This window comes from Oncorhynchus nerka, linkage group LG7 (genome assembly GCF_034236695.1).
Source record: "Oncorhynchus nerka isolate Pitt River linkage group LG7, Oner_Uvic_2.0, whole genome shotgun sequence".
Lineage (NCBI taxonomy): Eukaryota > Metazoa > Chordata > Actinopteri > Salmoniformes > Salmonidae > Oncorhynchus > Oncorhynchus nerka.
Genome location: NC_088402.1, coordinates 87967712 through 87995036, shown reverse-complemented (window position 1 = coordinate 87995036; position 27325 = coordinate 87967712). Strand labels below are relative to the sequence as shown.

At 45.8% G+C, this 27325-nt stretch overlaps 1 protein-coding gene across 1 annotated transcript in view; it reads right to left on the bottom strand.

Annotated features, from left to right (window-relative positions):
- Positions 1-27325, bottom strand: part of LOC115132530 (uncharacterized) — a 58277-nt gene that overhangs the window by 23588 nt on the left and 7364 nt on the right. The window contains exons 11-27 of the mRNA XM_065021104.1: positions 26485-26635; positions 26038-26141; positions 25647-25753; positions 21900-22154; positions 20911-21051; positions 18684-18822; positions 18354-18437; positions 16905-17021; positions 16627-16772; positions 15299-16376; positions 14201-14350; positions 12308-12478; positions 11840-12098; positions 11018-11192; positions 7056-7168; positions 6644-6662; positions 165-281 (exon numbers count right to left, since the gene is read on the bottom strand). Of these exons, the coding sequence (XP_064877176.1) occupies positions 165-281; positions 6644-6662; positions 7056-7168; positions 11018-11192; positions 11840-12098; positions 12308-12478; positions 14201-14350; positions 15299-16376; positions 16627-16772; positions 16905-17021; positions 18354-18437; positions 18684-18822; positions 20911-21051; positions 21900-22154; positions 25647-25753; positions 26038-26141; positions 26485-26635 (3326 nt within the window). The remainder of the gene's footprint in view (positions 1-164; positions 282-6643; positions 6663-7055; positions 7169-11017; positions 11193-11839; positions 12099-12307; positions 12479-14200; positions 14351-15298; positions 16377-16626; positions 16773-16904; positions 17022-18353; positions 18438-18683; positions 18823-20910; positions 21052-21899; positions 22155-25646; positions 25754-26037; positions 26142-26484; positions 26636-27325) is intronic.

Sequence of the window (27325 nt, the reverse complement as noted above, 5' to 3'; positions counted from 1 at the left end):
GAGTGGATTATTGGAATGGTTAATGTGATTAACCATTCCAATAATACACAGGTCTCCTCATTCACATTTAAAAACAAAGTTGATAATTAAGATGAATTCATTTAATTTACTTTCTTGTACATGCGTGTGTGTGAGCGTGCGTATGTGTGTCTCAGTGCTGTTACCTTGTCACACATGTGTGGTTTCTCAGTACTGTGTGTCTTCATGTGCTGAGTGAGTCTCTTCTGCATGGGGTAGACTCTGTGGCACACTGGACACGGGAACGACAACACCTTAGATACCTGCTGAGAGTCAGACAGACCACACTGGACACGGGAACGACAACACCTTAGTAGGTTAGGGCGATGTTAACCTTTGTCCTATCGTGATTATGTACCCCAAAAATATTGTGATATAAGATTCTATTGCCCCCATTGGTCCTCCCCCCCAAAAAAGAATTCTCAGCTAAAATGACAGTTGGGCTGTAGCGCAAAATCGCTACAGCAACGAGACGGATCCTGACAAAATATGTTTTTTAAAGCCTGGCAAGTCCAAGCAATGGCAAATCTGTTCTAATGATTATTTCTGGTGGAGGAGCAGAACAGGTGTGTCAGTGTCTGTGTGGCACACACCTGATGTAGAAGTAACTGTCTGGTGAGCAACAGTGTCTCACCGTAGTGAGCTAGGTTATAGGACTACATCATGGTGAGGAACAGTCTGTCTCACCATAGTGAGCTAGGTTATAGGACTACATCATGGTGAGGAACAGTCTGTCTCACCATAGTGAGCTAGGTTATAGGACTACATCATGATGAGGAACAGTCTGTCTCACCATAGTGAGCTAGGTTATAGGACTACATCATGATGAGGAACAGTCTGTCTCACCATAGTGAGCTAGGTTATAGGACTACATCATGGTGAGGAACAGTCTGTCTCACCATAGTGAGCTAGGTTATAGGACTACATCATGGTGAGGAACAGTCTCTCACCATAGTGAGCTAGGTTATAGGACTACATCATGGTGAGGAACAGTCTCTCACCATAGTGAGCTAGGTTATAGGACTACATCATGGTGAGGAACAGTCTCTCACCATAGTGAGCTAGGTTATAGGACTACATCATGATGAGGAACAGTCTGTCTCACCGTAGTGAGCTAGGTTATAGGACTACATCATGATGGACCAGTCTGTCTCACCGTAGTGAGCTAGGTTATAGGACTACATCATGGTGAGGAACAGTCTGTCTCACCATAGTGAGCTAGGTTATAGGACTACATCATGGTGAGGAACAGTCTGTCTCACCGTAGTGAGCTAGGTTATAGGACTACATCATGATGAGGAACAGTCTGTCTTACTGTAGTGAGCTAGGTTATAGGACTACATCATGGTGAGGAACAGTCTGTCTCACCATAGTGAGCTAGGTTATAGGACTACATCATGGTGAGGAACAGTCTGTCTCACCGTAGTGAGCTAGGTTATAGGACTACATCATGGTGAGGAACAGTCTGTCTCACCGTAGTGAGCTAGGTTATAGGACTACATCATGGTGAGGAACAGTCTGTCTCACCATAGTGAGCTAGGTTATAGGACTACATCATGGTGAGGAACAGTCTGTCTCACCGTAGTGAGCTAGGTTATAGGACTACATCATGATGAGGAACAGTCTGTCTCACCATAGTGAGCTAGGTTATAGGACTACATCATGATGGACCAGTCTGTCTCACCGTAGTGAGCTAGATTATAGGACTACATCATGATGGACCAGTCTGTCTCACCGTAGTGAGCTAGGTTATAGGACTACATCATGATGAGGAACAGGCTGTCTCACCGTAGTGAGCTAGGTTATAGGACTACATCATGATTGGGAACAGTCTGTCTTACTGTAGTGAGCTAGGTTATAGGACTACATCATGATGGAACAGTCTGTCTTACTGTAGTGAGCTAGGTTATAGGACTACATCATGATGGGGAACAGTCTGTCTCACCGTAGTGAGCTAGGTTATAGGACTACATCATGATGGACCAGTCTGTACTTCCGGGTTGGAGCGAGCGGTCGCATTCGTACTTCGGTCCGCAGGTAGTATACATTTCATTACATTTCACTATAGCACAACGGTTTGATTTGTCTAATCTTAGCAATTTCTTCTTAGCTAGCTACATAGCCGTCTTTGTATCAAAGATAATTGCGTAATTATCGTATTTCGTCGTCCTAACGTAGTCTACACTGCTATCTGCACAGCAGCTAGCCAGCTAGCTAACGTCCACCGTCTACCAGCACTGTAAAAACTATTACACTCAACTGAACGACTTGATTAGTGTAGTGTTAGCTAGCTACATAGTTGTCTTTGCTGTCTTCGTATCCAAGATAATTGTGTAGTTTAGAGTGTGTAGTCTTAGAGTGATTATCTTAATTTACCGAGGTTAGCTAGCCAGCTATTTGTCGTCCTTAACGTAGGAGACACTGCTAGCTAGCCAACAGCTAGCCAACGTCTACCGAATAGAACTTCCTCACTCAACAACCCGGTCGCATTCCGCTTCGCTCCACAGGTAGTATCACATTTTCATTTCATTTCATTACAGTACAACGGTTTGATTTGTTTGATCGTAGCTAGCTACATAGCTAGCTACATAGCCGTCTTTGTATCAAAGATAATTGTGTAGTCTAGAGCGATTTTCTAGGTTAGCTAGCCAGCTATTGTCGTTCTTTTAACGCAACGTAACGTAATCAACACTGCTAGATAGCCAGCTAGCCCCCGAATAGCAGCACTGTAGAAACTATCACACTCAACGGAACGACTTGATTAGTGTAGTGTCAACAACGCAGCCACTGCCAGCTAGCCTACAAAGTCAACAACGCAGCCACTGCCAGCTAGCCTACTTCAGCAGTACTGTATCATTTTAATCATTTTAGTCAATAAGATTCTTGCTACGTAAGCTTAACTTTCTGAACATTCGAGACGTGTAGTCCACTTGTCATTCCAATCTCCTTTGCATTAGCGTAGCCTCTTCTGTAGCCTGTCAACTATGTGTCTGTCTATCCCTGTTCTCTCCTCTCTGCACAGACCATACAAACGCTCCACACCGCGTGGCCGCGGCCACCCTAATCTGGTGGTCCCAGCGCGCATGACCCACGTGGAGTTCCAGGTCTCCGGTAGCCTCTGGAACTGCCGATCTGCGGCCAACAAGGCAGAGTTCATCTCAGCCTATGCCTCCCTCCAGTCCCTCGACTTCTTGGCACTGACGGAAACATGGATCACCACAGATAACACTGCTACTCCTACTGCTCTCTCTTCGTCCGCCCACGTGTTCTCGCACACCCGAGAGCTTCTGGTCAGTGGGGTGGTGGCACCGGGATCCTCATCTCTCCCAAGTGGTCATTCTCTCTTTCTCCCCTTACCCATCTGTCTATCGCCTCCTTTGAATTCCATGCTGTCACAGTTACCAGCCCTTTCAAGCTTAACATCCTTATCATTTATCGCCCTCCAGGTTCCCTCGGAGAGTTCATCAATGAGCTTGATGCCTTGATAAGCTCCTTTCCTGAGGACGGCTCACCTCTCACAGTTCTGGGCGACTTTAACCTCCCCACGTCTACCGTTGACTCATTCCTCTCTGCCTCCTTCTTTCCACTCCTCTCCTCTTTTGACCTCACCCTCTCACCTTCCCCCCTACTCACAAGGCAGGCAATACGCTCGACCTCATCTTTACTAGATGCTGTTCTTCCACTAACCCCATTGCAACTCCCCTCCAAGTCTCCGACCACTACCTTGTATCCTTTTCCCGCTCGCTCTCATCCAACACTTCCCACACTGCCCCTACTCGGATGGTATCGCGCCGTCCCAACCTTCGCTCTCTCTCCCCGCTACTCTCTCCTCTTCCATCCTATCATCTCTTCCCTCTGCTCAAACCTTCTCCAACCTATCTCCTGATTCTGCCTCCTCAACCCTCCTCTCCTCCCTTTCTGCATCCTTTGACTCTCTATGTCCCCTATCCTCCAGGCCGGCTCGGTCCTCCCCTCCCGCTCCGTGGCTCGACGACTCATTGCGAGCTCACAGAACAGGGCTCCGGGCAGCCGAGCGGAAATGGAGGAAAACTCGCCTCCCTGCGGACCTGGCATCCTTTCACTCCCTCCTCTCTACATTTTCCTCTTCTGTTTCTGCTGCTAAAGCCACTTTCTACCACTCTAAATTCCAAGCATCTGCCTCTAACCCTAGGAAGCTCTTTGCCACCTTCTCCTCCCTCCTGAATCCTCCCCCTCCTCCCTCTCTGCAGATGACTTCGTCAACCATTTTGAAAAGAAGGTCGACGACATCCGATCCTCGTTTGCTAAGTCAAACGACACCGCTGGTTCTGCCCTACCCTGTGCTCTGACCTCTTTCTCCCCTCTCTCTCCAGATGAAATCTCGCGTCTTGTGACGGCCGGCCGCCCAACAACCTGCCCGCTTGACCCTATCCCCTCCTCTCTTCTCCAGACCATTTCCGGAGACCTCCTCCCTTACCTCACCTCGCTCATCAACTCATCCCTGACCGCTGGCTACGTCCCTTCCGTCTTCAAGAGAGCGAGAGTTGCACCCCTTCTGAAAAAACCTACACTCGATCCCTCCGATGTCAACAACTACAGACCAGTATCCCTTCTTTCTTTTCTCTCCAAAACTCTTGAACGTGCCGTCCTTGGCCAGCTCTCCCGCTATCTCTCTCAGAATGACCTTCTTGATCCAAATCAGTCAGGTTTCAAGACTAGTCATTCAACTGAGACTGCTCTTCTCTGTATCACGGAGGCGCTCCGCACTGCTAAAGCTAACTCTCTCTCCTCTGCTCTCATCCTTCTAGACCTATCGGCTGCCTTCGATACTGTGAACCATCAGATCCTCCTCTCCACCCTCTCCGAGTTGGGCATCTCCGGCGCGGCCCACGCTTGGATTGCGTCCTACCTGACAGGTCGCTCCTACCAGGTGGCGTGGCGAGAATCTGTCTCCTCACCACGCGCTCTCACCACTGGCGTCCCCCAGGGCTCTGTTCTAGGCCCTCTCCTATTCTCGCTATACACCAAGTCACTTGGCTCTGTCATAACCTCACATGGTCTCTCCTATCATTGCTATGCAGACGACACACAATTAATCTTTTCCTTTCCCCCTTCTGATGACCAGGTGGCAAATCACATCTCTGCATGTCTGGCAGACATATCAGTGTGGATGACGGATCACCACCTCAAGCTGAACCTCGGCAAGACGGAGCTGCTCTTCCTCCCGGGGAAGGACTGCCCGTTCCATGATCTCGCCATCACGGTTGACAACTCCATTGTGTCCTCCTCCCAGAGCGCTAAGAATCTTGGCGTGATCCTGGACAACACCCTGTCGTTCTCAACTAACATCAAGGCGGTGGCCCGTTCCTGTAGGTTCATGCTCTACAACATCCGCAGAGTACGACCCTGCCTCACACAGGAAGCGGCGCAGGTCCTCATCCAGGCACTTGTCATCTCCCGTCTGGATTACTGCAACTCGCTGTTGGCTGGGCTCCCTGCCTGTGCCATTAAACCCCTACAACTCATCCAGAACGCCGCAGCCCGTCTGGTGTTCAACCTTCCCAAGTTCTCTCACGTCACCACGCTCCTCCGCTCCCTCCACTGGCTTCCAGTTGAAGCTTGCATCCGCTACAAGACCATGGTGCTTGCCTACGGAGCTGTGAGGGGAACGGCACCTCAGTACCTCCAGGCTCTGATCAGGTCCTACACCCAAACAAGGGCACTGCGTTCATCCACCTCTGGCCTGCTCGCCTCCCTACCACTGAGGAAGTACAGTTCCCGCTCAGCCCAGTCAAAACTGTTCGCTGCTCTGGCCCCCCAATGGTGGAACAAACTCCCTCACGACGCCAGGACAGCGGAGTCAATCACCACCTTCCGGAGACACCTGAAACCCCACCTCTTTAAGGAATACCTAGGATAGGATAAAGTAATCCTTCTCACCCCCCTTAAAAGATTTAGATGCACTATTGTAAAGTGGCTGTTCCACTGGATGTCATAAGGTGAACGCACCAATTTGTAAGTCGCTCTGGATAAGAGCGTCTGCTAAATGACTTAAATGTAATGTAAATGTAATGTCTTACCGTAGTGAGCTAGGTTATAGGACTACATCATGGGCTGGATAGTAGCAGTCTGGATAGTAGCAGGTTATAGTAGCAGTCTGGGTAGTAGCAGGTTATACTAGCAGTCTGGATAGTAGCAGTCTGGATAGTAGCAGGTTATAGTAGCAGTCTGGATATTGCAGGTTATAGTAGCAGTCTGGATAGTAGCAGGTTATAGTAGCAGTCTGGATAGTAGCAGGTTATAGTAGCAGTCTGGATAGTAGCAGGTTATAGTAGCAGTCTGGATAGTAGCAGTCTGGATAGTAGCAGGTTATAGTAGCAGTCTGGATAGTAGCAAGTTATAGTAGCAGTCTGGATAGTAGCAAGTTATAGTAGCAGTCTGGATAGTAGCAGTCTACCGTCTTTTCAACTGGATAATAATTGCTTTTCTGGCCCGTCTGGATAATTTCTTCCTTAAAAAAGGCCTAAACTTAAACTTCGTATAGGACACTGATTTTGTTGGTTCTTTTATAAAGGGATGATCTGGATAGAAAAGTCTTACTATGGTAACTGAATATTCATAGATTTAAAAAGGGGGAAATACTTACTGACTCAGTCTTTGTTTTCCTGTGAAAGGAAGAAAAATAAGTTACGGTTGATGATTGATTGAACTGTATTTTTTATTTATATCAAGTCGATCAATCTGAAATCTTAAAAAACAGTAAATGTACTGTAGGTCTGGCGAGTTGTATTGAGCTCACAGGGGAATGGCCCACATGGTGGCAGGAGAGAACATACTGGTCCTTGTTGTGTATTGCAGAGTGTCTGATGATATCCTGTGTGTGTGTGTGTTTGTGTTTGTGTGTGTGTGTGTGTACATACTTGTCCTTGTTGTGTATTGCAGAGTGTCTGATGATATCCTGTGTGTGTGTGTGTGTGTGTGTGTACATACTTGTCATTGTTGTGTATTGCAGAGTGTCTGATGATATCCTGTGTGTGTGTGTGTGTGTGTGTACATACTTGTCCTTGTTGTGTATTGCAGAGTGTCTGATGACATCCTTCTTATACACACTGCTGTAGTCACACTCCTCACACTTAAAGGGCTTGTTCCCCTGGTGGTTGAACATGTGTTCCTGTTAACACAGCAGAGACAACAGGCTCTTACCATTCCACTGTGGTTATTACAGAAAGTACAATGAACAGACAAGGCCTGAGAACAACTGAAGACTGATTCAATGATTGTTTCTTCAATTCTTTTGCAATAAAGACTAATGACCTGCTGCTGTAATGAGGGCTATGTACAGTCAGTCAGTAATCCAGTCAGTTATTCAGTAATCCAGTCAGTCAGTCAGTTATTCAGTAATCCAGTCAGTTATTCAGTAATCCAGTCAGTCAGTCAGTAATCCAGTCAGTCAGTCAGTTATTCAGTAATCCAGTCAGTTATTCAGTAATCCAGTCAGTCAGTCAGTAATCCAGTCAGTAATCCAGTCAGCCAGTCAGTAATCCAGTCAGTCAGTCAGTAATCCAGTCAGCCAGTCACTAATCCAGTCAGTCAGTCAGTCAGTAATCCATTTAGTCAGTAATCCAGTCAGTCAGTTATTCAGTAATCCAGTCAGTCAGTCAGTCAGTAATCCAGTCAGTCAGTCAGTCAGTAATCCAGTCAGTAATCCAGTCAATCAGTGAGTAATCCAGTCAGTCAGTGAATGAGTCAGCCGTACAGTGCCTAGTGAAAGTCTACACGCCCCTTGCACAAAAAATATAATCTAAGGGATTACCAGATTACCACCCCCACAAAAAAAAATATTGACCTGTGGCTGAATCTAGTTGATGATCCCTGGCATATGTCTTCACACCCCAGAGGTAATGCTTGGTGGTAGCACGTTTGGCAGCCATTTCATTTTTCAAATCATGCATGGACAGCAATATTCAAACTGTGTCTGATTTTCAAACGGATTTAAAGTAAGGACAGACTGTATTCCCCTGGAACACTCCTGGAACACTCCACACCTCCTGGAAATACATTCTGCTGTGTCTTTGTCATTAACATTTGTGTAATTGTCCATTTGTGTAATTGTCCATGGACTTTGCTCCTTTCATATTTATTTTGATCCTGACAAACTCTCCAATCCCTGCCGGTGACAAGCATACCCATAACATGATGTTGCTTCCACATTACATATCCATAACATTTATTTGTTTGCACCAAAGAAAACAAGGTGATAGACAACAATTCTTCAAATAAACAAAAAAAAACAAGTGTGCAGGTTAGAAGCCCAAGGGCTTATATGAAAGCTACACCACAAAACTATATTACAATAGATAGGTACAATAAGAAAACAGGTTTGTTAAAACAGATGAGAAAACCTACTAATTATAAAATATATAAAGGAGTTGATGATCAGTAATCACAGGAATTTTTTAAATGTATTTATTTTGTTTAAATGTGTGTGTGTGTGTGTGCGCATGCGAGTGTGTGAGAGTTAGAGATTACTGAGTAGTTTGGTACATCAGGCTGACCCCCATTCTTCATGGAGGAGATTACTGAGTAGTTTTGTTTCATCAGGCTGACCCCCAGTCTTCATGGAGGAGATTACTGAGTAGTTTGGTACATCAGGCTGACCCCCAGTCTTCATGGAGGAGATTACTGAGTAGTTTGGTACATCAGGCTGACCCCCAGTCTTCATGGAGGAGATTACTGAGTAGTTTGCTACATCAGGCTGACCTCCAGTCGTCTCTTGAAGTTTTTGAGGGATGATGATGTTTTGGCAAATGTGAAGATAAGAATTCCAGAATATGGTTCCTCTGTATTTGATAGAGAATTGACTATGTGAGGTGCGGCACTGGGGAGGGTGAAGGTTATCGCAGTGTCTTGTGTTAACCTGGAAGAATCCATTGAAGGGTTTAGATAAACTGTCTGGGAGGTATGAATATTCGTAGAGGAAAGTGCATAATTGGCGTACATTAATGTCTTAAATAGACAAGATATTGAGTTTCTTAAACAAAGGTGCAGATGGAGCCAGGTGGCTAGTCTTACAAATGTATTTTGTACGATGAGTAGAAGGCATATGTTCTGGCCCAGACAATATTACAGTAAATGTGAGATGGGTAAAAGAAGCTCTAGTATAGACTTAAGAAACAAGGCTGATGAACCAAACCACCAGATGATACAAACAGATTTCCTCACTTTGCTGCAGACACATTGATTATGATGTCACTTAGAACTCAGAGGAATCTAGTGGATTTGACAAGTTCCATTTCATTCCCACCAATTAAGATTCTGGCTTAAAAAAATATATTTTTATACAATATTTTTTATTCTTACTAGTGAAAACAATAAAGTTGGATTTTTTTTTTTACATTTAAAAGATCATTTGTTTATCTGGAAGTATTCAGAACATTTTTAGTGAATAAAAATGATTGTGTGATAAAATCAAATTGGTTTTCATCAGCAAAGAGAATGGGAGGTATGGTGGAAGACACAGCAGCAAGGTCATTGATATTAATTAGGAATAATATAAAGATACAAACATCTTATTCATTTAAAAAAAATAGTGATACGAGGAATAACAATAACGAGTAAAACTAAGATGGATATATACAGGAAGTACAGGACAGGAAGTACCAGTACCAAGTTCCTGTGAAAAGAATGAAGCATGCATCAAATTTAAAATAAAATTGAATTATGTTAGCAACAATATTGCAAGACAACATGGCTTAAAATAAATCCAATCCAACACATCAGAGTGAAACCCTCTGTATTTTCATGTAATGTGGTGGCAGCATCATGTTATGGGTATGTTTGTTACCGACAGGTTCTGGGGAGTTTATCAGGATGAAAATAAATATGAAAGGAGCAAAACCCAGGTAAAAAGTTAGAGGAAAATATGCCTCAGTCTTTTGAAAACCAAACCCTGGGATAGAGTTTATTTCTCAGTGGGACAATTATACACATTTTAATGCCAAAGACACACCAGAATGGCTTTCCAAGAGGTGTGGAGTGTTCCTGAATGGTCCAGTATCGGTCCTGACTTAAATCTGCTTGAAAATCATAAACAAGATTTGAATATTGTTGTCCATCAATGATTCCCACACAAATGCACTGTGCTTGAGCGATTTTGACAAAAACAATGAATAGATGTTGCCCTAAGAGTTGTGCAGAGTTGGTCGAATCTAATTCAAAATGACTTACAGCAGAATTTGTTTCCAAAGGTGCTTCTAATTTGTTACAAAAAAAAATTGCTTAAAAAATTATAATAATTGAAATATATATATATATTTTTCTTTCACTTTGAAAATATGGACCAGGTTGTGTAGATCTGTAGGGTATAAAAAACAACAACTATTGAGTCCCTTTTTATAAGAAGAAGAGACTTGCCTGGGCCAAGAAACACGAGCAATGGGTATTAGAACATTTTATGGCAGCAAAATATGACAACTGTACAAGGGGTGTGTAGACTTTCACTAGGCACTGTACAATTGACTGACCGGCTGACCGTCTGACTGGCTGACCGGACTGTACGCCCCGGCCCACTCACCTCTGACTGGCTGACCGGACTGTACGCCCCGGCCCACTCACCTCTGACTGGCTGACCGGACTGTACGCCCCCGGCCCCCACTCACTGGCTGACCGGACTGTACGCCCCGGCCCACTCACCTCTGACTGGCTGACCGGACTGTACGCCCCGGCCCACTCACCTCTGACTGGCTGACCGGACTGTACGCCCCGGCCCACTCACCTCTGACTGGCTGACCGGACTGTACGCCCCGGCCCACTCACCTCTGACTGGCTGACCGGACTGTACGCCCCGGCCCACTCACCTCTGACTGGCTGACCGGACTGTACGCCCCGGCCCACTCACCTCTGACTGGCTGACCGGACTGTACGCCCCGGCCCACTCACCTCTGACTGGCTGACCGGACTGTACGCCCCGGCCCACTCACCTCTGACCGTCTGACCGGACTGTACGCCCCGGCCCACTCACCTTAAGCGAGGACCATCGTTTGCAGCGGTAGTTACACTGCAGGCATTTGAAGCACTCTGGGTCGTTTCCTTGGTGAGAGTCAACATGGAACCTCAGGTCCTCCTGGGACAGGAAGCGAGAGCCGCAAATCCAACAACTGTGAGGCCTCAGGAGGGGCTTCAGAGACTTACAGTACCTAACAGAACAGACGGGGAAGAGGTTCCTAAAAGCTTCATAGCTCACACAGTATTTTATATCTCTGGATGATGAGGGATGAGGTAGTCAAGGTTTGGTTGCGAGAGCTCTTATAATACCAATCGAGAGGATGCAGGGGATGAGGTAGTCAAGGTTTGGTTGCGAGAGCTCTTATAATACCAATCGAGAGGATGCAGGGGATGAGGTAGTCAAGGTTTGGTTGCGAGAGCTCTTATAATACCAATCGAGAGGATGCAGGGGATGAGGTAGTCAAGGTTTGGTTGCGAGAGCTCTTATAATACCAATCGAGAGGATGCAGGGGATGAGGTAGTCAAGGTTTGGTTGCGAGAGCTCTTATAATACCAATCTAGAGGATGCAGGGGATGAGGTAGTCAAGGTTTGGTTGCGAGAGCTCTTCCTACAGATAAATCATTGACAGAATTATATACCCTTTTCACACTACAGAGAAATGCTGAGCTACCTGCACTGCATGGCCTGGTTACATTCATCACATCTGCTGGAAAAGGCCAGCTCACTTCCAGTACAGTTGGGGCCCTCCCAATATTTCAACAAGGGTATATAGCTGTTGACAGGACTCAGTGAGAAAGGCGATCCAGGTGTCAGTAATAATATGAAACGGAGTCTTACTTGCGGTTCATGTACTTCTTGTATTTCTTTCTGATGAACCGCTTGGAGGGTCGACCCCGTTTCCTTGGGAAAAGCTCTTCTGGCCTCCCATTGGACGACGGGTCTTTGTTCTCAGAGTCCGATTGGCTGATGCCGGCTTCCGCTGTGTTTCCATTGGCCAAGGGACCTGGGCCGTTTCCCAGGCCTGAGGAACTGGCCTCCTCCGAGCCTTGAGGATCCACACTCCCCTTAGGCTTTGACGTCCCGTCTGCTACTGCTTCTGCATATATCCAAAACAAAAAGTTCATGCCCTGATAGCAAACCTATTGAATAAGATCATTCAAATGAAAGACAAAACGGCATTCTCTTCCTGTAGTTGGTTTCCCACCAGCTTATCAGCTGGAAAGCCTTCATATTACAATGGACAGATTATTCAGAAAAACAGAGGTGGTGCGTGGCATGAGTATTTGTGCAGTATATGATACCCACCCTTGCTGTTGTAGCTGCCCTCTGTGTAGGTGAACTTCCTGGGTCGTCCCACCCTGCGTCTGGGGCGGTCTGTGGAGGAGGAGGAGGAGCAGGGAGGGGGGACAGGTTGTCGCAGGAGAGCAGGCTGTCTGCCCCTACAGTCCTCATCTGCTGGGTTATAGTCACTGTCCTCTGGGGGGGGGAAAGAGAGTGAGTGTGTAAAATCCCAAATCGACTGCTAGCCCCTAGGCGCAGATCTGCGGTCATACTTTTTTTCCCAGACGGTTATTGTTATGGAAAAGACTGCCATTCTCACAGTAATTGACAGCTAATTAGCATAAACACGTTTAGCATCTTCAGGCCTCCTCATTGGCTACAAGCCGCTGATGTGCACCTTTGGAACATCTACACTTAAAAAAGTCTAATAAATCTAAATACACCATCACAATAAATCCGTTATTTATTTTAGGCAGGTCTAAAGCAACATGATATGAATATTTTTTTATTCAGGAGAACAGAATATGAGTTGGCCTACTGTGTGTTATCTGTCTATGCCCCATGATATAGGCTGTAGACTTGTTCAATTAGAAGACTAGAGATGCTTATTAGTTTCATTATTTTAGAATAAAGAAGAATATAATTGAACTTAGCTTAATAAAATGGAAAGGATATATTTTTTCCCATTCCGGAGTGATTGTGCATATGAAGTGGCTACGTTGAGCATTAAAGTGATCATTTGAAACAGGTCTTATAAGATAGATTCAGAGTTATTTGGCAACTTTAGTTGTGAATGATACAAACCTTAGAATGTCTTAGAAATGAACACATATATGGGCTGCAAGATGCGACTACAGGCAGTTAATGAATTGAGAAAGTAAAAGAAAAAAGCTTGTGCTCTGTTCCTTTCCTCAGGCTACACAGCTGTTCTCTCATCAAGTGATCATCATTTTCACCCATCAGACTATTCTCAATGTAATCTGGTCTTTACTAATGAGTTAATATTAGTTTGGATTTAGACTGGCCCGTTATCAAATGGGAGGGAACAGGGGAAGGAGCAAAAATACCTGTCACCTGTAAGCAATGGAATTGTAGCCACTTCCCCGCCAGTACGTTTTTCCACTTCCAGGCTACTCTGGTCATTTTGCAGCACAACAGGTGATATTCTGCCCAAACTCGGCATGTCATGGGCTCTCCAACCTGTTCCTGCAGTTCCTCCAGTGCTTAATTTGGGAAACCAGCCAAACCTGGACGACACTGGGCCAATTGTGCGCGGACCTACGGGACTCCCAATCACGGCCGGTTGCAATAGAGCCTGGAATCAAACCAGGGTCTGTAGTGACGCCTCTAGCACTGAGATGCAGTTTAGACCGATGTGCCACTCGGGAGCCCAGTGGTGAGATACTGTATTCTGTGGCTAAAGGTAATGTGTCAGCCTATTAATTATGAAAATATTTAAAAGAATAACTTATTACGAGGCTATTCAAACTCAAATACAGATGAACTATAATTGTAGGCTACCTCTGAATTTGTTTCATTTAGGCTAGACCAATGTACCAAAGATATCTGGAATCACCTCATGAAGCTGGTTGAGGGAATGCCAAGAGTGTGCAAAGCTGTCACCAAGGCAAAGGGTGGCTACTTTGAAGAATCTCAAATATAAAATATATTTTTTAACACTTTTTCGGTTATTACATGATTCCATGTGTTATTTCATCGTTTTGATGTCTTCAGTATTATTCTACAATGTAGAAAATAGTCAAACAAATAGGCTACCCTGCCGCCCCAAGTGATGATAGTGGATCAGTCAGTCAGTCAGTCAGTCAGTCAGTAACTATCTGCTTTTGCCTAGTGACAATGCATTTCTGTAAAGTACAATAATTGATCTAAAATGACAGGGATCTCCACGGACTGTACCTTCAGGGTCATCGATGGCCCCAGCGTCTACGATGTCATCGTCCTCTGGCTCCTCAGGCTGGGGCTCTGGTTTCACCTCAGCCTGCTGACGGGCCAACGTATCACTACGCCGGGGCCGACCACGACCACGCTTCTTAGGAGGGGGGCCACCTGGAAGTAACACAAACACCATCAATCAGCTAATCAAATCAAACTTCCTCTTTGGCAGGGCGCTTATTTGATAAATGATAAAGGGTTGTATTAGTCTATTTTTTCTCCCTGGGGGGGGATCAATAACGTTTAATTCCAATTAATTCAGCTGGGGATAAATAAAAGGTTCATTCTAATTAATTAGGCTGAGGATCAATAAAGTTCGACTCGAATTCATTTAGTTTCTGTCCTCACCTCACCATCGGGCGGCGCACAATTGGCCCAGCGTCGTCCGGGTTAGAGGGTTTGGTCTGGGTAGGCCGTCATTGTAAATTAGAATTTATTCTTAACTGACTTGCCAAGTTAAATAAAAAGGTTAAATTTAAAAAAAGAAAGCTGTGCCTCTAGACTATGTCCAAATATAATTTCCCCCTTTTGGACGATGAGTACAGTTTGTTCGATCATATGTTTATGTCTCTCAGCTCTCTCTAGGTGGGATGGGGCTACTGTACCTGTGGTTTGAAGTGCCTGTCTCTCAGCTCTCTCTAGGTGGGATGGGGCTACTGTACCTGTGGTTTGAAGTGCCTGTCTCTCAGCTCTCTCTAGGAGGGATGGGGCTACTGTACCTGTGGTTTGAAGTGCCTGTCTCTCAGCTCTCTCTAGGTGGGATGGGGCTACTGTACCTGTGGTTTGAAGTGCCTGTCTCTCAGCTCTCTCTAGGTGGGATGGGGCTACTGTACCTGTGGTTTGAAGTGCCTGTCTCTCAGCTCTCTCTAGGTGGGATGGGGCTACTGTACCTGTGGTTTGAAGTGCCTGTCTCTCAGCTCTCTCTAGGAGGGATGGGGCTACTGTACCTGTGGTTTGAAGTGCCTGTCTCTCAGCTCTCTCTAGGAGGGATGGGGCTACTGTACCTGTGGGTTTGAAGTGCCTGTTTCTCAGCTCTTTCTATGTGTGATGGGGCTACTGTACCTGTGGGTTTGAAGTGCCTGTCTCTCATGTGGTTGATGAGGGTGTCTTTGGAGACACTCTTGTAGGGACACATCTTGCACTTAAACTGCTGAACGATCACCACCTCCATCATCTCCTCCAGTTCAGCCATGGTGTGGGGGACGGCGACCCCTGGTCCGCTCCCAGCCCCCTCCTCCACGACTGGAGCCCCAGACCCCCCCACCACGCCGCCCTCCTCCTCCTCTCCCCTCGAAGACCTCTCCAAACTGGGGGACCATGTAGGTTCAGGGGCCTCTTCCACCTCAGGCTCCGGGTGGTAGGAGTAGGTTCCACTGCTACTGATGTAAGGGCCAGGCTGGCTCTCAGAACACTCCATAGCCTGTGGATGATCTGCTGAGCCCGAGTCTGCGGTGTCTGCCTGGGGGTGGTGGTGGTCTGTGGTGGAACCCTCGCCTTCTGGGCCAGTGCTGCTGCTGGTGGTGTCCATGTAGTGGGAGTGCTGAGGCTGCTGCTGGTCAGAGTGCTGTGGCTGGTCTGGGTCCTGGTTCTGGTCTGGGTCCTCTCCTTGCCCTTCCTCAGCCTGGTATTGGTAACATCGTGGCTGTTCCGAATCTGCAGCCCCAGACTCCATATATTGCCGCAGGGTTTGGTGACTCTGAGAGTGGGAGTTGGAACAACCGGGCTGCTCTGAATCTGCAACCGCAGCCCCGGACTCCACATACTGCCGCAGGGTTTGGTGACTCTGGGAGTGGTTAGACAGAGTTTGGTGATTCTGGGAATGGTTAGCACTGCTGCTGCTGTCGATGTGGCTCCGAGAGTGGTGCTGCATCGAATCCTCTTCCTCGTCCCCGGCACACTCCAGGTACGCCCCCGTCCCCGCGCTGCAGTCCACCATATAGTGGGTGTGTCGTAGGCGGGCAGGGGACGAGGGGTTGGAGTCGGTGGCACCGCTACCACTACACTCCACGTACCCCCTTAGGTCCTGGCCAGAGTTGTCGACTATACCGTACTCAGGGAAACGGGACCGGACGAGGGAGCGGGAGGAGCGTGTCTGGTCGGGTTCCTCATCGTCTACATACGAGGAGGAGGACTCTCCAGTCTGGTTAAAACAAAATCAAACTTTATTTAAAATGCATTTAAAAATCACAACACACTCCACCATAAAACAATGGAATGACAGATACCACCACCCCCCCCAAAAAAAACAGAAAAGCCATAAAGGTGATGAAGATAAAACAAGCACCAACAACAGAACATAAAAAAGGATGTGTAAAATAACAACAAAATCAATGATTTAAAAAGGCCAAGCTAAAAAAAAAAAAAAACTCAACTGAGTCTGTCCTTCATACCTGATCAGGTCCGTCTGCATCTCCACCGCTACACTCCATGTACTGGGACGCGTGGGAGTGCTGAGGCTGGTTGTCCTGGTCCTCATGGTCTGGGTAGTGGCCGGAGTGAGAGTGACTCCCAGAGGGCTGGTCTGGATCCAGGTTATCTTGCATGTCATAAACATATCAATCAAATAAGGGACAGCACTCACTTGAAATCTTTATGAAGCTTTTCTTTCATAAAAAAACAAACAAACATTACAACGACCAAACACTGGCATAGGTTGCATATTTCATACCCTGCATGTCCCCCTGGTCGTGGCAGGTGGAGGTAGGACCCTCTCCCAGAGCCTCGATGGCGATGCGGTGATGGCTGGACAGAGCCGAGGACGACATGTGGGCTACCATAGGGGCCCCTGGAAAGAGACAGGCATGTTGTGTTCCCATGAAAAAAACAAATGTACTTTCCTATGTACAATGTACTGGCTGCTGAAACATGGGTTCTCTAAATAAGAGTTTCCAAAACATATTGCACTCAGACCCCCCCATTCCAGCATTGGGGAACATCCTGCGCCCCCTCCCTGCACACGCCACGTCTACTTGTATGGGCACAAGCACTGTTCATGACACAAACTGTTTACCCTTCTTGTTGGCGGAGTGAAAATGTATCAGGTTTAAATATAATTTCTTTCAATTCCACAAATTTGTCATGGGGTGCAGATAAAATGTTGCCGTTTTAAAACATATTTCCTGTAATATACACATTTTGCCATGTATTATGTGTTCATGTGATACTTGAGTTACTCAAACATTATAACAAAATCTATGGGCTAAAAAACCTAGCTCAAAAATGTTAGCTGACATGGGCTAGTTGATGAAGACATTTCTGACAAGTTAAAAATGATGATGCACTACCCAATTTCGCCTGCGACCCCCCCTGCCGACCCTTTGCCACAGTAGTTCCCAAACTCTAAACCCGTTTGGGAACCACAAACTCTAAACCTGTTTGGGAACCACAAACTCTAAACCCGTTTGGGAACCACAAACTCTAAACCCGTTTGGGAACCAACCACTGCTCTAAACCCGTTTGGGAACCGCATGCTCTAAACCCGTTTGGGAACCAACCACATGCTCTAAACCCATTTGGGAACCACATGCTCTAAACCCGTTTGGGAACCACATGCTCTAAACCCATTTGGGAACCACATGCTCTAAACCCGTTTGGGAACCAACCACATGCTCTAAACCCATTTGGGAACCAACCACATGCTCTAAACCCATTTGGGAACCAACCACATGCTCTAAACCCATTTGGGAACCAACCACATAAACCCATTTCTAAACCCATTTGGGAACCAACCACATGCTCTAAAACCATTTGGGAACCAATCACATGCTCTAAAACCATTTGGGAACCAATCACATGCTCTAAACCCATTTGGGAACCAACCACATGCTCTAAACCCATTTGGGAACCAACCACATGCTCTAAACCCATTTGGGAACCAACCACATGCTCTAAACCCATTTGGGAACCAACCACATGCTCTAAACCCATTTGGGAACCAACCACATGCTCTAAACCCATTTGGGAACCAACCACATGCTCTAAACCCATTTGGGAACCAACCACATGCTCTAAACCCATTTGGGAACCACTGCTGTAAACCACTGAAAGCAATATAGGTGCTACTTGGAAGACCTAACAGGTACAGTCGATACCAAAGAGTCCTCAGAGAAAAGCTCACCATCGTCTGGTCCTTGTAGTATCAAATACTGCCCCTCACTGGTCTCGGCAGCTCCGTCCTCTGCACTGGTCACTGCTATACATCCTGGAGAACAAGGATACATATATATTGGCTGTGATGGACAGGTTACAGTGTGTGGTCAGTTCTCCACAAAGGAATCACACCAACTCAAGTCCTTAAAAAAAAAAAAAAATTATAATAATTGACCTGAATGGGGTATTTGTACTCATATTGTTTGTTACGTTTGTGTCTATTGTTCTATATATATTTTCATGATTACTAGGAATCAAATTTCCTTCGTTGAGGGGGCAAAGGTTTTCATTCCCTCACCGTTCATGATGTCAGGTCCGATGGTGGACTCTATGATCTTGTCTATGGCTGATCCCAGGTCTGAGGAGGTAGAGGCTGTGCAGTCTGACACCATCATGCCCCCGCAGTCTGACACCGCTGCACTGGAGTGGACTGTCACCTGTAATACAATATACTGCCGTTTAGCAGATGCTTTTTTTTTTATACCAAAGCGACTTAGTCAGTGACATTCAACACAACTATTAGCCAAATCAATGTTAGGAAGAAGAAAGAAGAAAAGACAAGTGAGAGTGTAATACTATGTAATATGAGTGTAATACTATGTAATATGAGTGTAATACTATGTAATATCAAAATCAAATCAAATTTTATTTGTCACATACACATGATTAGCAGATGTTAATGCGAGTGTAGCGAAATGCTTGTGCTTCTAGTTCCGACAATGCAGTAATAACCAACAAGTAATCTAACTAACAATTCCAAAACTACTGTCTTATACACAGTGTAAGGGGATAAAGAATATGTACATAAAGATATATGAATGAGTGATGGTACAGAGCAGCATAGGCAAGATACAGTAGATGGTATCGAGTACAGTATATACATATGAGATGAGTATGTAAACAAAGTGGCATAGTTAAAGTGGCTAGTGATACATGTATTACATAGGATGCAGTAGATGATATAGAGTACAGTATATACGTATGCATATGAGATGAATAATGTAGGGTATGTAACATTAACATTAATATGAGTGTAATACTATGTAATATGAGTAATATGAGTGTAATACTACACTCAAAAAGTAAGGAGCTCAGAAAATATATATATTTTTTAACTGCAAATGACTGTCCCTATTATTCTTAAAATTGTCATCAGTTGTTAGCTTTGATGTAGAATGCATCACAAGACTAGCTATACTCAGCCTTGTCTCAGGATGGTAAGTTGGTGGTTGAAGATATCCCTCTAGTGGTATGTAGAATGCATCACAAGACTAGCTAAAAGCTAAAAAAAACAACAACTTGCTTTTATGGTTAGAGTAGGGACATCCCAACGATCCCGGATAGCACTAACCCTCTTCCCGGATAGTGTCCTCTATGGTGCAGATAATGTTTAACGGAAGACCACTCGTTTCCATATGTTGGGGTTGATTTGTAATTCATCAAGTAACATGGGTCTGAATTTGGTAAAAGCCGTCGCCTTTGGAAATGCAGTAAGCAGTGTTAAATATTATCTCTAGCTCAGTTAACTCTGCCTGTTGACCGGCATGGGCTGCCACCTGTTGCCTGTCAAATACGTCTGGTAGCTAATACGGCCGGCAGCTAGTACGGTAGCTAGTACGGCCGGTAGCTAGTATGGCTGGTAGCTAATACGGCTGGTAGCTAATACGGCCGGCAGCTAGTACGGTAGCTAGTACGGCGGTACGGCCGGTAGCTACGGTGTACGGCAGCTAGTACAGTAGCTAATACGGCCGGCAGCTAATACTAGGTAGCTAGTACGCAGCTAACGGTAGCTAGACGGCCGGTAGCTAGTACGCTGGCTACGGCTGGTAGCTAATACGGCCGGCAGCCAGTACGGCCGTACGGCTGGTAGCTAATACGGCCGGCAGCTACGGCCGGTAGCTAGTACGGCCGGCTAGCTAACGGCCGGCAGCTAGTACGGCCGGTAGCTAGTATGGCGGTAGCTGAAATACGGCTGGTAGCTAATACGGCCGGCAGCTAATACGGCCGGCAGCTAGTACGGCCGGTAGCTAGTACGGCCGGTAGCTAATACGGCCGGCAGCTAGTACGGTAGCTAGTACGGCCGGTAGCTAATACGGCCGGCAGCTAGTACGGCTGGTAGCTAATATGGCTGGTAGCTAATACGGCCGGCAGCTAGTACAGTAGCTAGTACGGCCGGTAGCTAGTACGGCCGGTAGCTAGTACGGCTGGTAGCTAATTCGGCTGGTAGCTAGTAGGGCCGGTAGCTAGTATGGCCGGTAGCTAGTACGGCCGGCAGCTAGTATGGAAGCTAGTACGGCCGGTAGCTAGTACGGCTGGTAGCTAGTACGGCCGGTAGCTAGTACGACTGGTAGCTAATACGGCCGGTAGCTAGTACGGCTGGTAGCTAATATGGCTGGTAGCTAGTACGGCCGGCAGCTAGTACGGTAGCTAGTACGGCCAGTAGCTAGTACGACAGCTAGGCCGGCCGGTACCTAAGCTGGCTATGGGGGTCAACCAGGGTGCTCTTGAATATTAGAGATGCTCACCTGGGCCGACCCGGACACCAAGATGGACTGGGTTACGGTGGAGACGCTGGTGGACTGGGCCACAGAGGAGGAGTCTGGGAGGTGGACGGTGGCTCTGTGGTGGGTGACGTCTGTACTGGAGCTGGTCTCTGGTAAGAACGCCTGGAAACACAGAAACACGCGTGAGAGGAGATGGAGACTAACTGAAAGGTATTACCAGAGACCCTACCGAGCCATTCAAACGCTGAACAGTCTTTGGATTCTTGAAAAGCGCTTTATTAAAATGTATTATGATTATCATTGCAAACACACAGGCTTCCCTTGTATTACCATTACAGATTAAACGTTTTGATCTCTTTTAGGATCTATCATGGTCCAAACACACCAACACAGTTGTGAAAAAAGCACAACAAAGCCTATTCCCCCTCAGGAGGCAGAAAAGATTTGGCATGTGTCATCAGATACTCAAAAAGTTCTACAGCTGCACCATTGAAAGCATCTTGACTGGTTGCATCACCGCCTGGTATGGCAGCTGCTCGGCATCAGACCGCAAGGCGCTACAGAGGGTAGTACCCCCAAGCCATAAGACTGCTAATAGTTGTTAGGTTAGCTATTTGGTTAACTATCTGCATTGGCACTTTTTGCACCAACTTTTTGTGACTCATCACATACGCTGCTGCTTCTGTTTACTATCTGTCAATGTATTCATAGTTATGTGTACCTCATTTACCTCATATCCCTGCACATCGACTCTGTACTGGTACCCTGTGTATATAGCCAAGTTATAGTTACACGTTGTGTATCAATTATTACATGTTTTACTTTTCTATTATTTCTCTATTTTCTTTCACTCTGCGTTGTTGGGAAAGGCCCGTAAGTAAGCATTTCCCTGTTAGTCCACACTCGTTGTTTACCAAGCATGTGCATGTAACGAATACAATTTGATTTGATGTTGAATAGCAATAAAGTTTAAGGATTCTGAACAGTTCACATAGTGGTGTTGTTCTTACCGGGATACCCTCTGAGCTTTGTCCCACATGGCAGTCTGACTCTGGGGCCTGGCCATGGTGACCGTGCCCATGGTGACCGTGCCCATGGCGGTGCTGGCTGTGGTGGCGTGAGGCGTGTGGTGCCGCTGCGTCACTGCTGTCTGCAGACATGGCCTCCGACGACTCCATGCCCATACCGCTCTCCGACGGCTCCTCCATCCCGGACCCCGACGGACCCACATCACTGCTGCTCTCCACCTCTATCTCCCCTTCCATCTAGGATAGAAAATAATATGGTCATTAGCTTTAAGAATAGAAAGTCAGTTTACCCTCCCAAAAAAATATTTTTGTTTTAGTAATTTAGTAGACATACAGTAGTGAGTATGTACATTTTCATACCGGTCCCCGGTGGGGAATCAAACCCACAACCCTGGCATTGCAAACACTATGCTTTACCAACTAAGACACACGGGTCTTATGAGTGGCACATGTTCAGTGTGAGGGAATCAAACCCACAACCTTGGTATTGTCAACATTATGTTCTAACCCTTGAGACATCTGTGCTCTAATGGCCTACCCCAGCCAAACCCTAACCTACACAACGCTGGGCCAATTGTACACCGCCCCGTGGGACTCCCAATCACGGCCGGTTGTGTTACAGCCTGGAATCGAACCAGGGTCTGTAGTGTTGCCTCTAGCACTAAGATGCAATGCATTAGACCGCTGCGCCACACTACAGAGACATAATTGAGACTGAGACATGATGATGGATACCAGTTTAACTTTCATACTATTTCATTAGTGTGCTTTTACACAAAATGTGTGTACCTTTTATTGGATATTGATTGTGTGAACTGCAGATTATTGCAAATAAGTTTAAGGAGTTTCTGTAGAGTAGCATTTCTGAGGATCATTAGAGAAGTCAGTGGAGGTAAATATTACTGACACTAGATGGAACACTGTATTGGAGAGCTTGCTAGCTTCATCGCTAACTGTAAATGTTAATTGCGCTGGACGTGGTTTCCTTCTTCTTTGCGCTTAGACAGCACATTGGCGACCTTTAGAGGCAAATATACTATCTAGTAGCTAAACTAGTAATAGTAGTTTTTCTGGGAAGACAACAAGGCTCTCGGACAAGCCGTTCAGATCCTGCTAATAAACCTGCTGACGTGAGGTTGCACATCAACATGCAACAAGGTCAGTGGCATAGTTATATACTTCGTGGTTGATATAATAGCGCAAACAGTCCTTATTGTTTATTTTTACATGTTGACAACTCTAACTAAACACAACTTGAGTTCAGCGTGTGAGCTAGCAACGACCCATCTTTATGGATTTCAACAGGCCTAGCTGCCCTCTCTCCTGCCTGCTCTGCGAGCCCACGTTTTTGCATTCAGGCATTCTAAAACCTACTAAGGCGGAGGGACCTCGAGGGCCTCAGTAAAAAAAAAACAGACCGTCCAACGTCCGTCCCTGAAGAAAATTTTATTAATGTATCTATATAACACGAGATTCCTTGAGATTTTTACTTACTGTGTATTGCGAGTTGAATTTGTTTATGACTTAGTAGACACGACAAAACTGTATAAGAAGTTGTACGCGATAATTGCTCCTCCATTCTAGTCGGGCGCCATCAGTATCTCCTCACTTCCTGTTTGACCGACCGGATCTTATTTCTCTGTTTTGCTGAAAAGTGGAAGCTGTTTTAAAATGTGCTCCTTGTTTTTTTTCATGATATTAATGGCAGGTCTTAAATCTTGTTAGTTTCAATAGAGCACCGTATGGCAAATTACAGGTCTATTGTTTCCAGATTAAGACGTATTAGATTATTTACCAACGAGCGGCGTGCTGGGCGCATTAACAATATCAATTGTAGCGCGAACATGCTGCAATGTTTCGGAAAATCAGTAGTTATGGCTGTAAAATATTCTACTATAGTTGTAAATAGTAGCTTGATGTTTGGTTAGATGATACAAGGTATCTATTTACATAATGGCAGTGGCTAATAACGCTGGATGTTTGGCTCAGTCTCTCTGGCTCTGCTGTGTGGAATTTCAACAAAAAAACAGGCATAGCTCTATTTCAAAATATTTTACAGAGTTACAGTTCATATAAGGAAATCAGTCACTTGAAATATATTCGTAAACCCTAATCTATGGATGTCACATGACTGGGAAAACATACAAAAAAAAAGTAGGGGCGTGGCTCAGAGAACCAATCAGTATCTGGTGTGACCACCATTTGCCTCGTGCAGCGCTGCACATCTCCATAGAGTTGATCAGGCTGTTGATTGTGGAATGTTGTCCCACACCTCTTCAGTAGCTGTGTGAAGATGCTGAATATTAGCGGGAACTGGAACATGCTGTCGTACACGTTGATCCAGAGCATCCCAAACATGCTCAATGGGTGACATGTCTGAGTATGCAGGCCATGGAAGAACTGGGACATTTTCAGATTCCAGGAGTTGTGTACAGATTCTTGCGACATGGGGCTATGCATTATGCTGAAACATGAGGTGATGGCGGTGGATGAATGGTACGACAATAGGCCTCAGGATCTTTCCACAGTATCTCTGTGCATTCAAATTGCCATTGATAAAATGCCATTTTGTTGTCTGTAGCCTATGCCTGCCCATACCATAACCCCACCGCCATCATGGGGCTTTCTGTTGACATCAGCAAACCGCTCACCCGTACAATGTCATACTCATGGTCTGCGGTTGTGAGGTCGGCTTGGACGTACTGCCAAAATCTATAAAATGACTTGAGGCTTATGGTAGAGAAATTAAAATTTGATTGTCCCCAGCACAAGGTGCACATGTGTAATGATAATGGTGTTTAATCAGCTTCTTGATATGCCACACCTGTCAGGTGGATGGATTATCTTGGCAAAGGGGAAATGCTCAGTAACGAATGTAAAATTTGTGCACAAAATTTGAGAAATAAGCTTTTGTGTGTATGGACAATGTCCGCAGATCCTTTATTTCAGCTTATGAAACATGGGACCAACACATTACATAGTTTTGTGTGTTTATGCGGCGCCTCACTGTGTTGACAGCAGAGAGGAAGACAGCTAGCTGCACAAGATGATTAGCTAGCTACATGGTGACATAGACAAGGACTGATAATGAAAGTGCTATTTGTTTATTGAATTTTCAGTTCTGTTCTAATACAAAACATTGATTTACATACTAAAATAACTTAAGTGAGAGAGACCATGTCGTGCCATTCAGTGCAGAATGCATGGCTTTTGAGCCAGTTCAAAAATATAAAAAAATAACTCTAAATAAACACATTGTATTGTTGAACGCAAAAATAAAACTGAAGAGCAATATAAATAAATATAAATTCATGTCTCATCCAAAATATCTGTGCCAGGGAGACAGGTGAAAGCCACAACAGATTTTGAATCGATTCTGCTGGAGCTGTGGTTATATCTCTCTGGACCCTAGTCTAGGTTAAATGACAGGAACCTGTTGACTCACACGCCGTTTGAAGGAAAGTACCCATTCTACTGTTGGTACATGGAAGGTGGCCAATCATTTTACAAAACACAAGCTTTGGGGTGACGTTTCAACTTTCCAAACGGTACTGCATAAACACAAACCGTACCTTAAGACACTGGCCGTCATTCTCAAGTCGCTCTGGATAAGAGTGTCTGCTAAATTACTTTCAATGTAAATATATAAGTTGGCAAGACGGCAACAAACAGATATGGAACCCTACTCTAAGAGGCCCTATTGAAAGGGTTCTTCAGCCCCCATAGTTAAGAGCCACTGCAGTTCAGGAGATCGTACTTCACGTATCCCACACGGTCCACCTGTCTGTTGGAGTTCATTCGCCAGTAGAAACTATCCCGGCAGAAGTAGGAGTTGCCTACAATACAAACAATCACAAGGATTAATCTTCTTTCACGTGTTGTGTGTTTAGTACACACAATGGTACACAGCAGTGTGAAGTGTCTTGTTGCCATGGTTCCAATTACAGGAGGCTGGCTGAGCATCCCCAATACAAATAAGGATCCCCTTTAATTAAGAACGGGAATAATCCATGTCAATCCCTTTATCAAAAATATAAACTTGTCAGTTTGCTGCAATACTTATGCTGTTTCTTATCAAAAAGCCTACGGTGTGAGTGGAGAAATATAGTTGAATATTTACCCTTGAATTGGAACACATCGTGGGAATCGAGGGGAACTCCTCCAAAGACCAGGTCTGTGAAGCGAGGATATCCCATGTCGATTTTCTGGCCCTCCACATCCAGCCTGTAAGGATCAGACACATTTGGTTTGGTTATTACGACACAGACCTACACATACACTAAATAGTTATACATCCAATCCTCCATTGAGTTCTACTGATCCACTTCCAGTTACGTTTGGAGGTTGTTTTGCTGTATGAAATGATACAGCTAATACTATTATATTCTGCCACTTAGCAGTCACTTCTAATCCAAAGCAATTTTACAATACAGTCACTTCTAATCCAAAGCAATTTACAATACAGTCAATGCATACATTTCTAGTATGCGTGTGATCCCTTCGAAACTTGAACCCAGAACCTTATCTCAGCACCCAGTCCTCCCATGTGAACTCGGGATTGACTCACCTCCAGTAGTTCTCTCCACTGAAGAGGAGCACCTTGCCTTTCCCTCTCTGCAGTGCTCCCTCCACCTTCTCTACAGTGGAGGACAGACCCAGTTTCTCAATGCTGCGGGGTCCCAGGAGACTCTGTCCTGTATACACCCAGAACCTGGTGCCTGTGGGACAACAGAGACAAAGGTTAGAGTGATGTGGGGCGGCAGGTAGCCTAGTGGTTAGAGTGTAGGGGCGGCAGGTAGCCTAGTGGTTAGAGTGTAGGGGCGGCAGGTAGCCTAGTGGTTAGAGTGTAGGGGCGGCGGGTAGACTAGTGGTTAGAGTGTAGGGGCGGAAGGTAGCCTAGTGGTTAGAGTGTAGGGGCGGCAGGCAGACTAGTGGTTAGAGTGTAGGGGCGGCAGGTAGCCTAGTGGTTAGAGTGTAGGGGCGGCAGGTAGCCTAGTGGTTAGAGTGTAGGGGCGGCAGGTAGCCTAGTGGTTAGAGTGTAGGGGCGGCAGGTAGCCTAGTGGTTAGAGTGTAGGGGCGGCAGGTAGCCTAGTGGTTAGAGTGTAGGGGCGGCAGGTAGCCTAGTGGTTAGAGTGTAGGGGCGGCAGGTAGCCTAGTGGTTAGAGTGTAGGGGCTGCAGGTAGCCTAGTGGTTAGAGTGTAGGGGCGGCAGGTAGCCTAGTGGTTAGAGTGTAGGGGCTGCAGGTAGCCTAGTGGTTAGAGTGTAGAGGCGGCAGGTAGCCTAGTGGTTAGAGTGTAGGGGCGGCAGGTAGCCTAGTGGTTAGAGCATTGGGCAAGTAACCGAAAGGTTGCTAGATTGAATCCCCAAACTGACAAGGTAAAAATCAGTTGTTCTTCTCCAGAACAAGG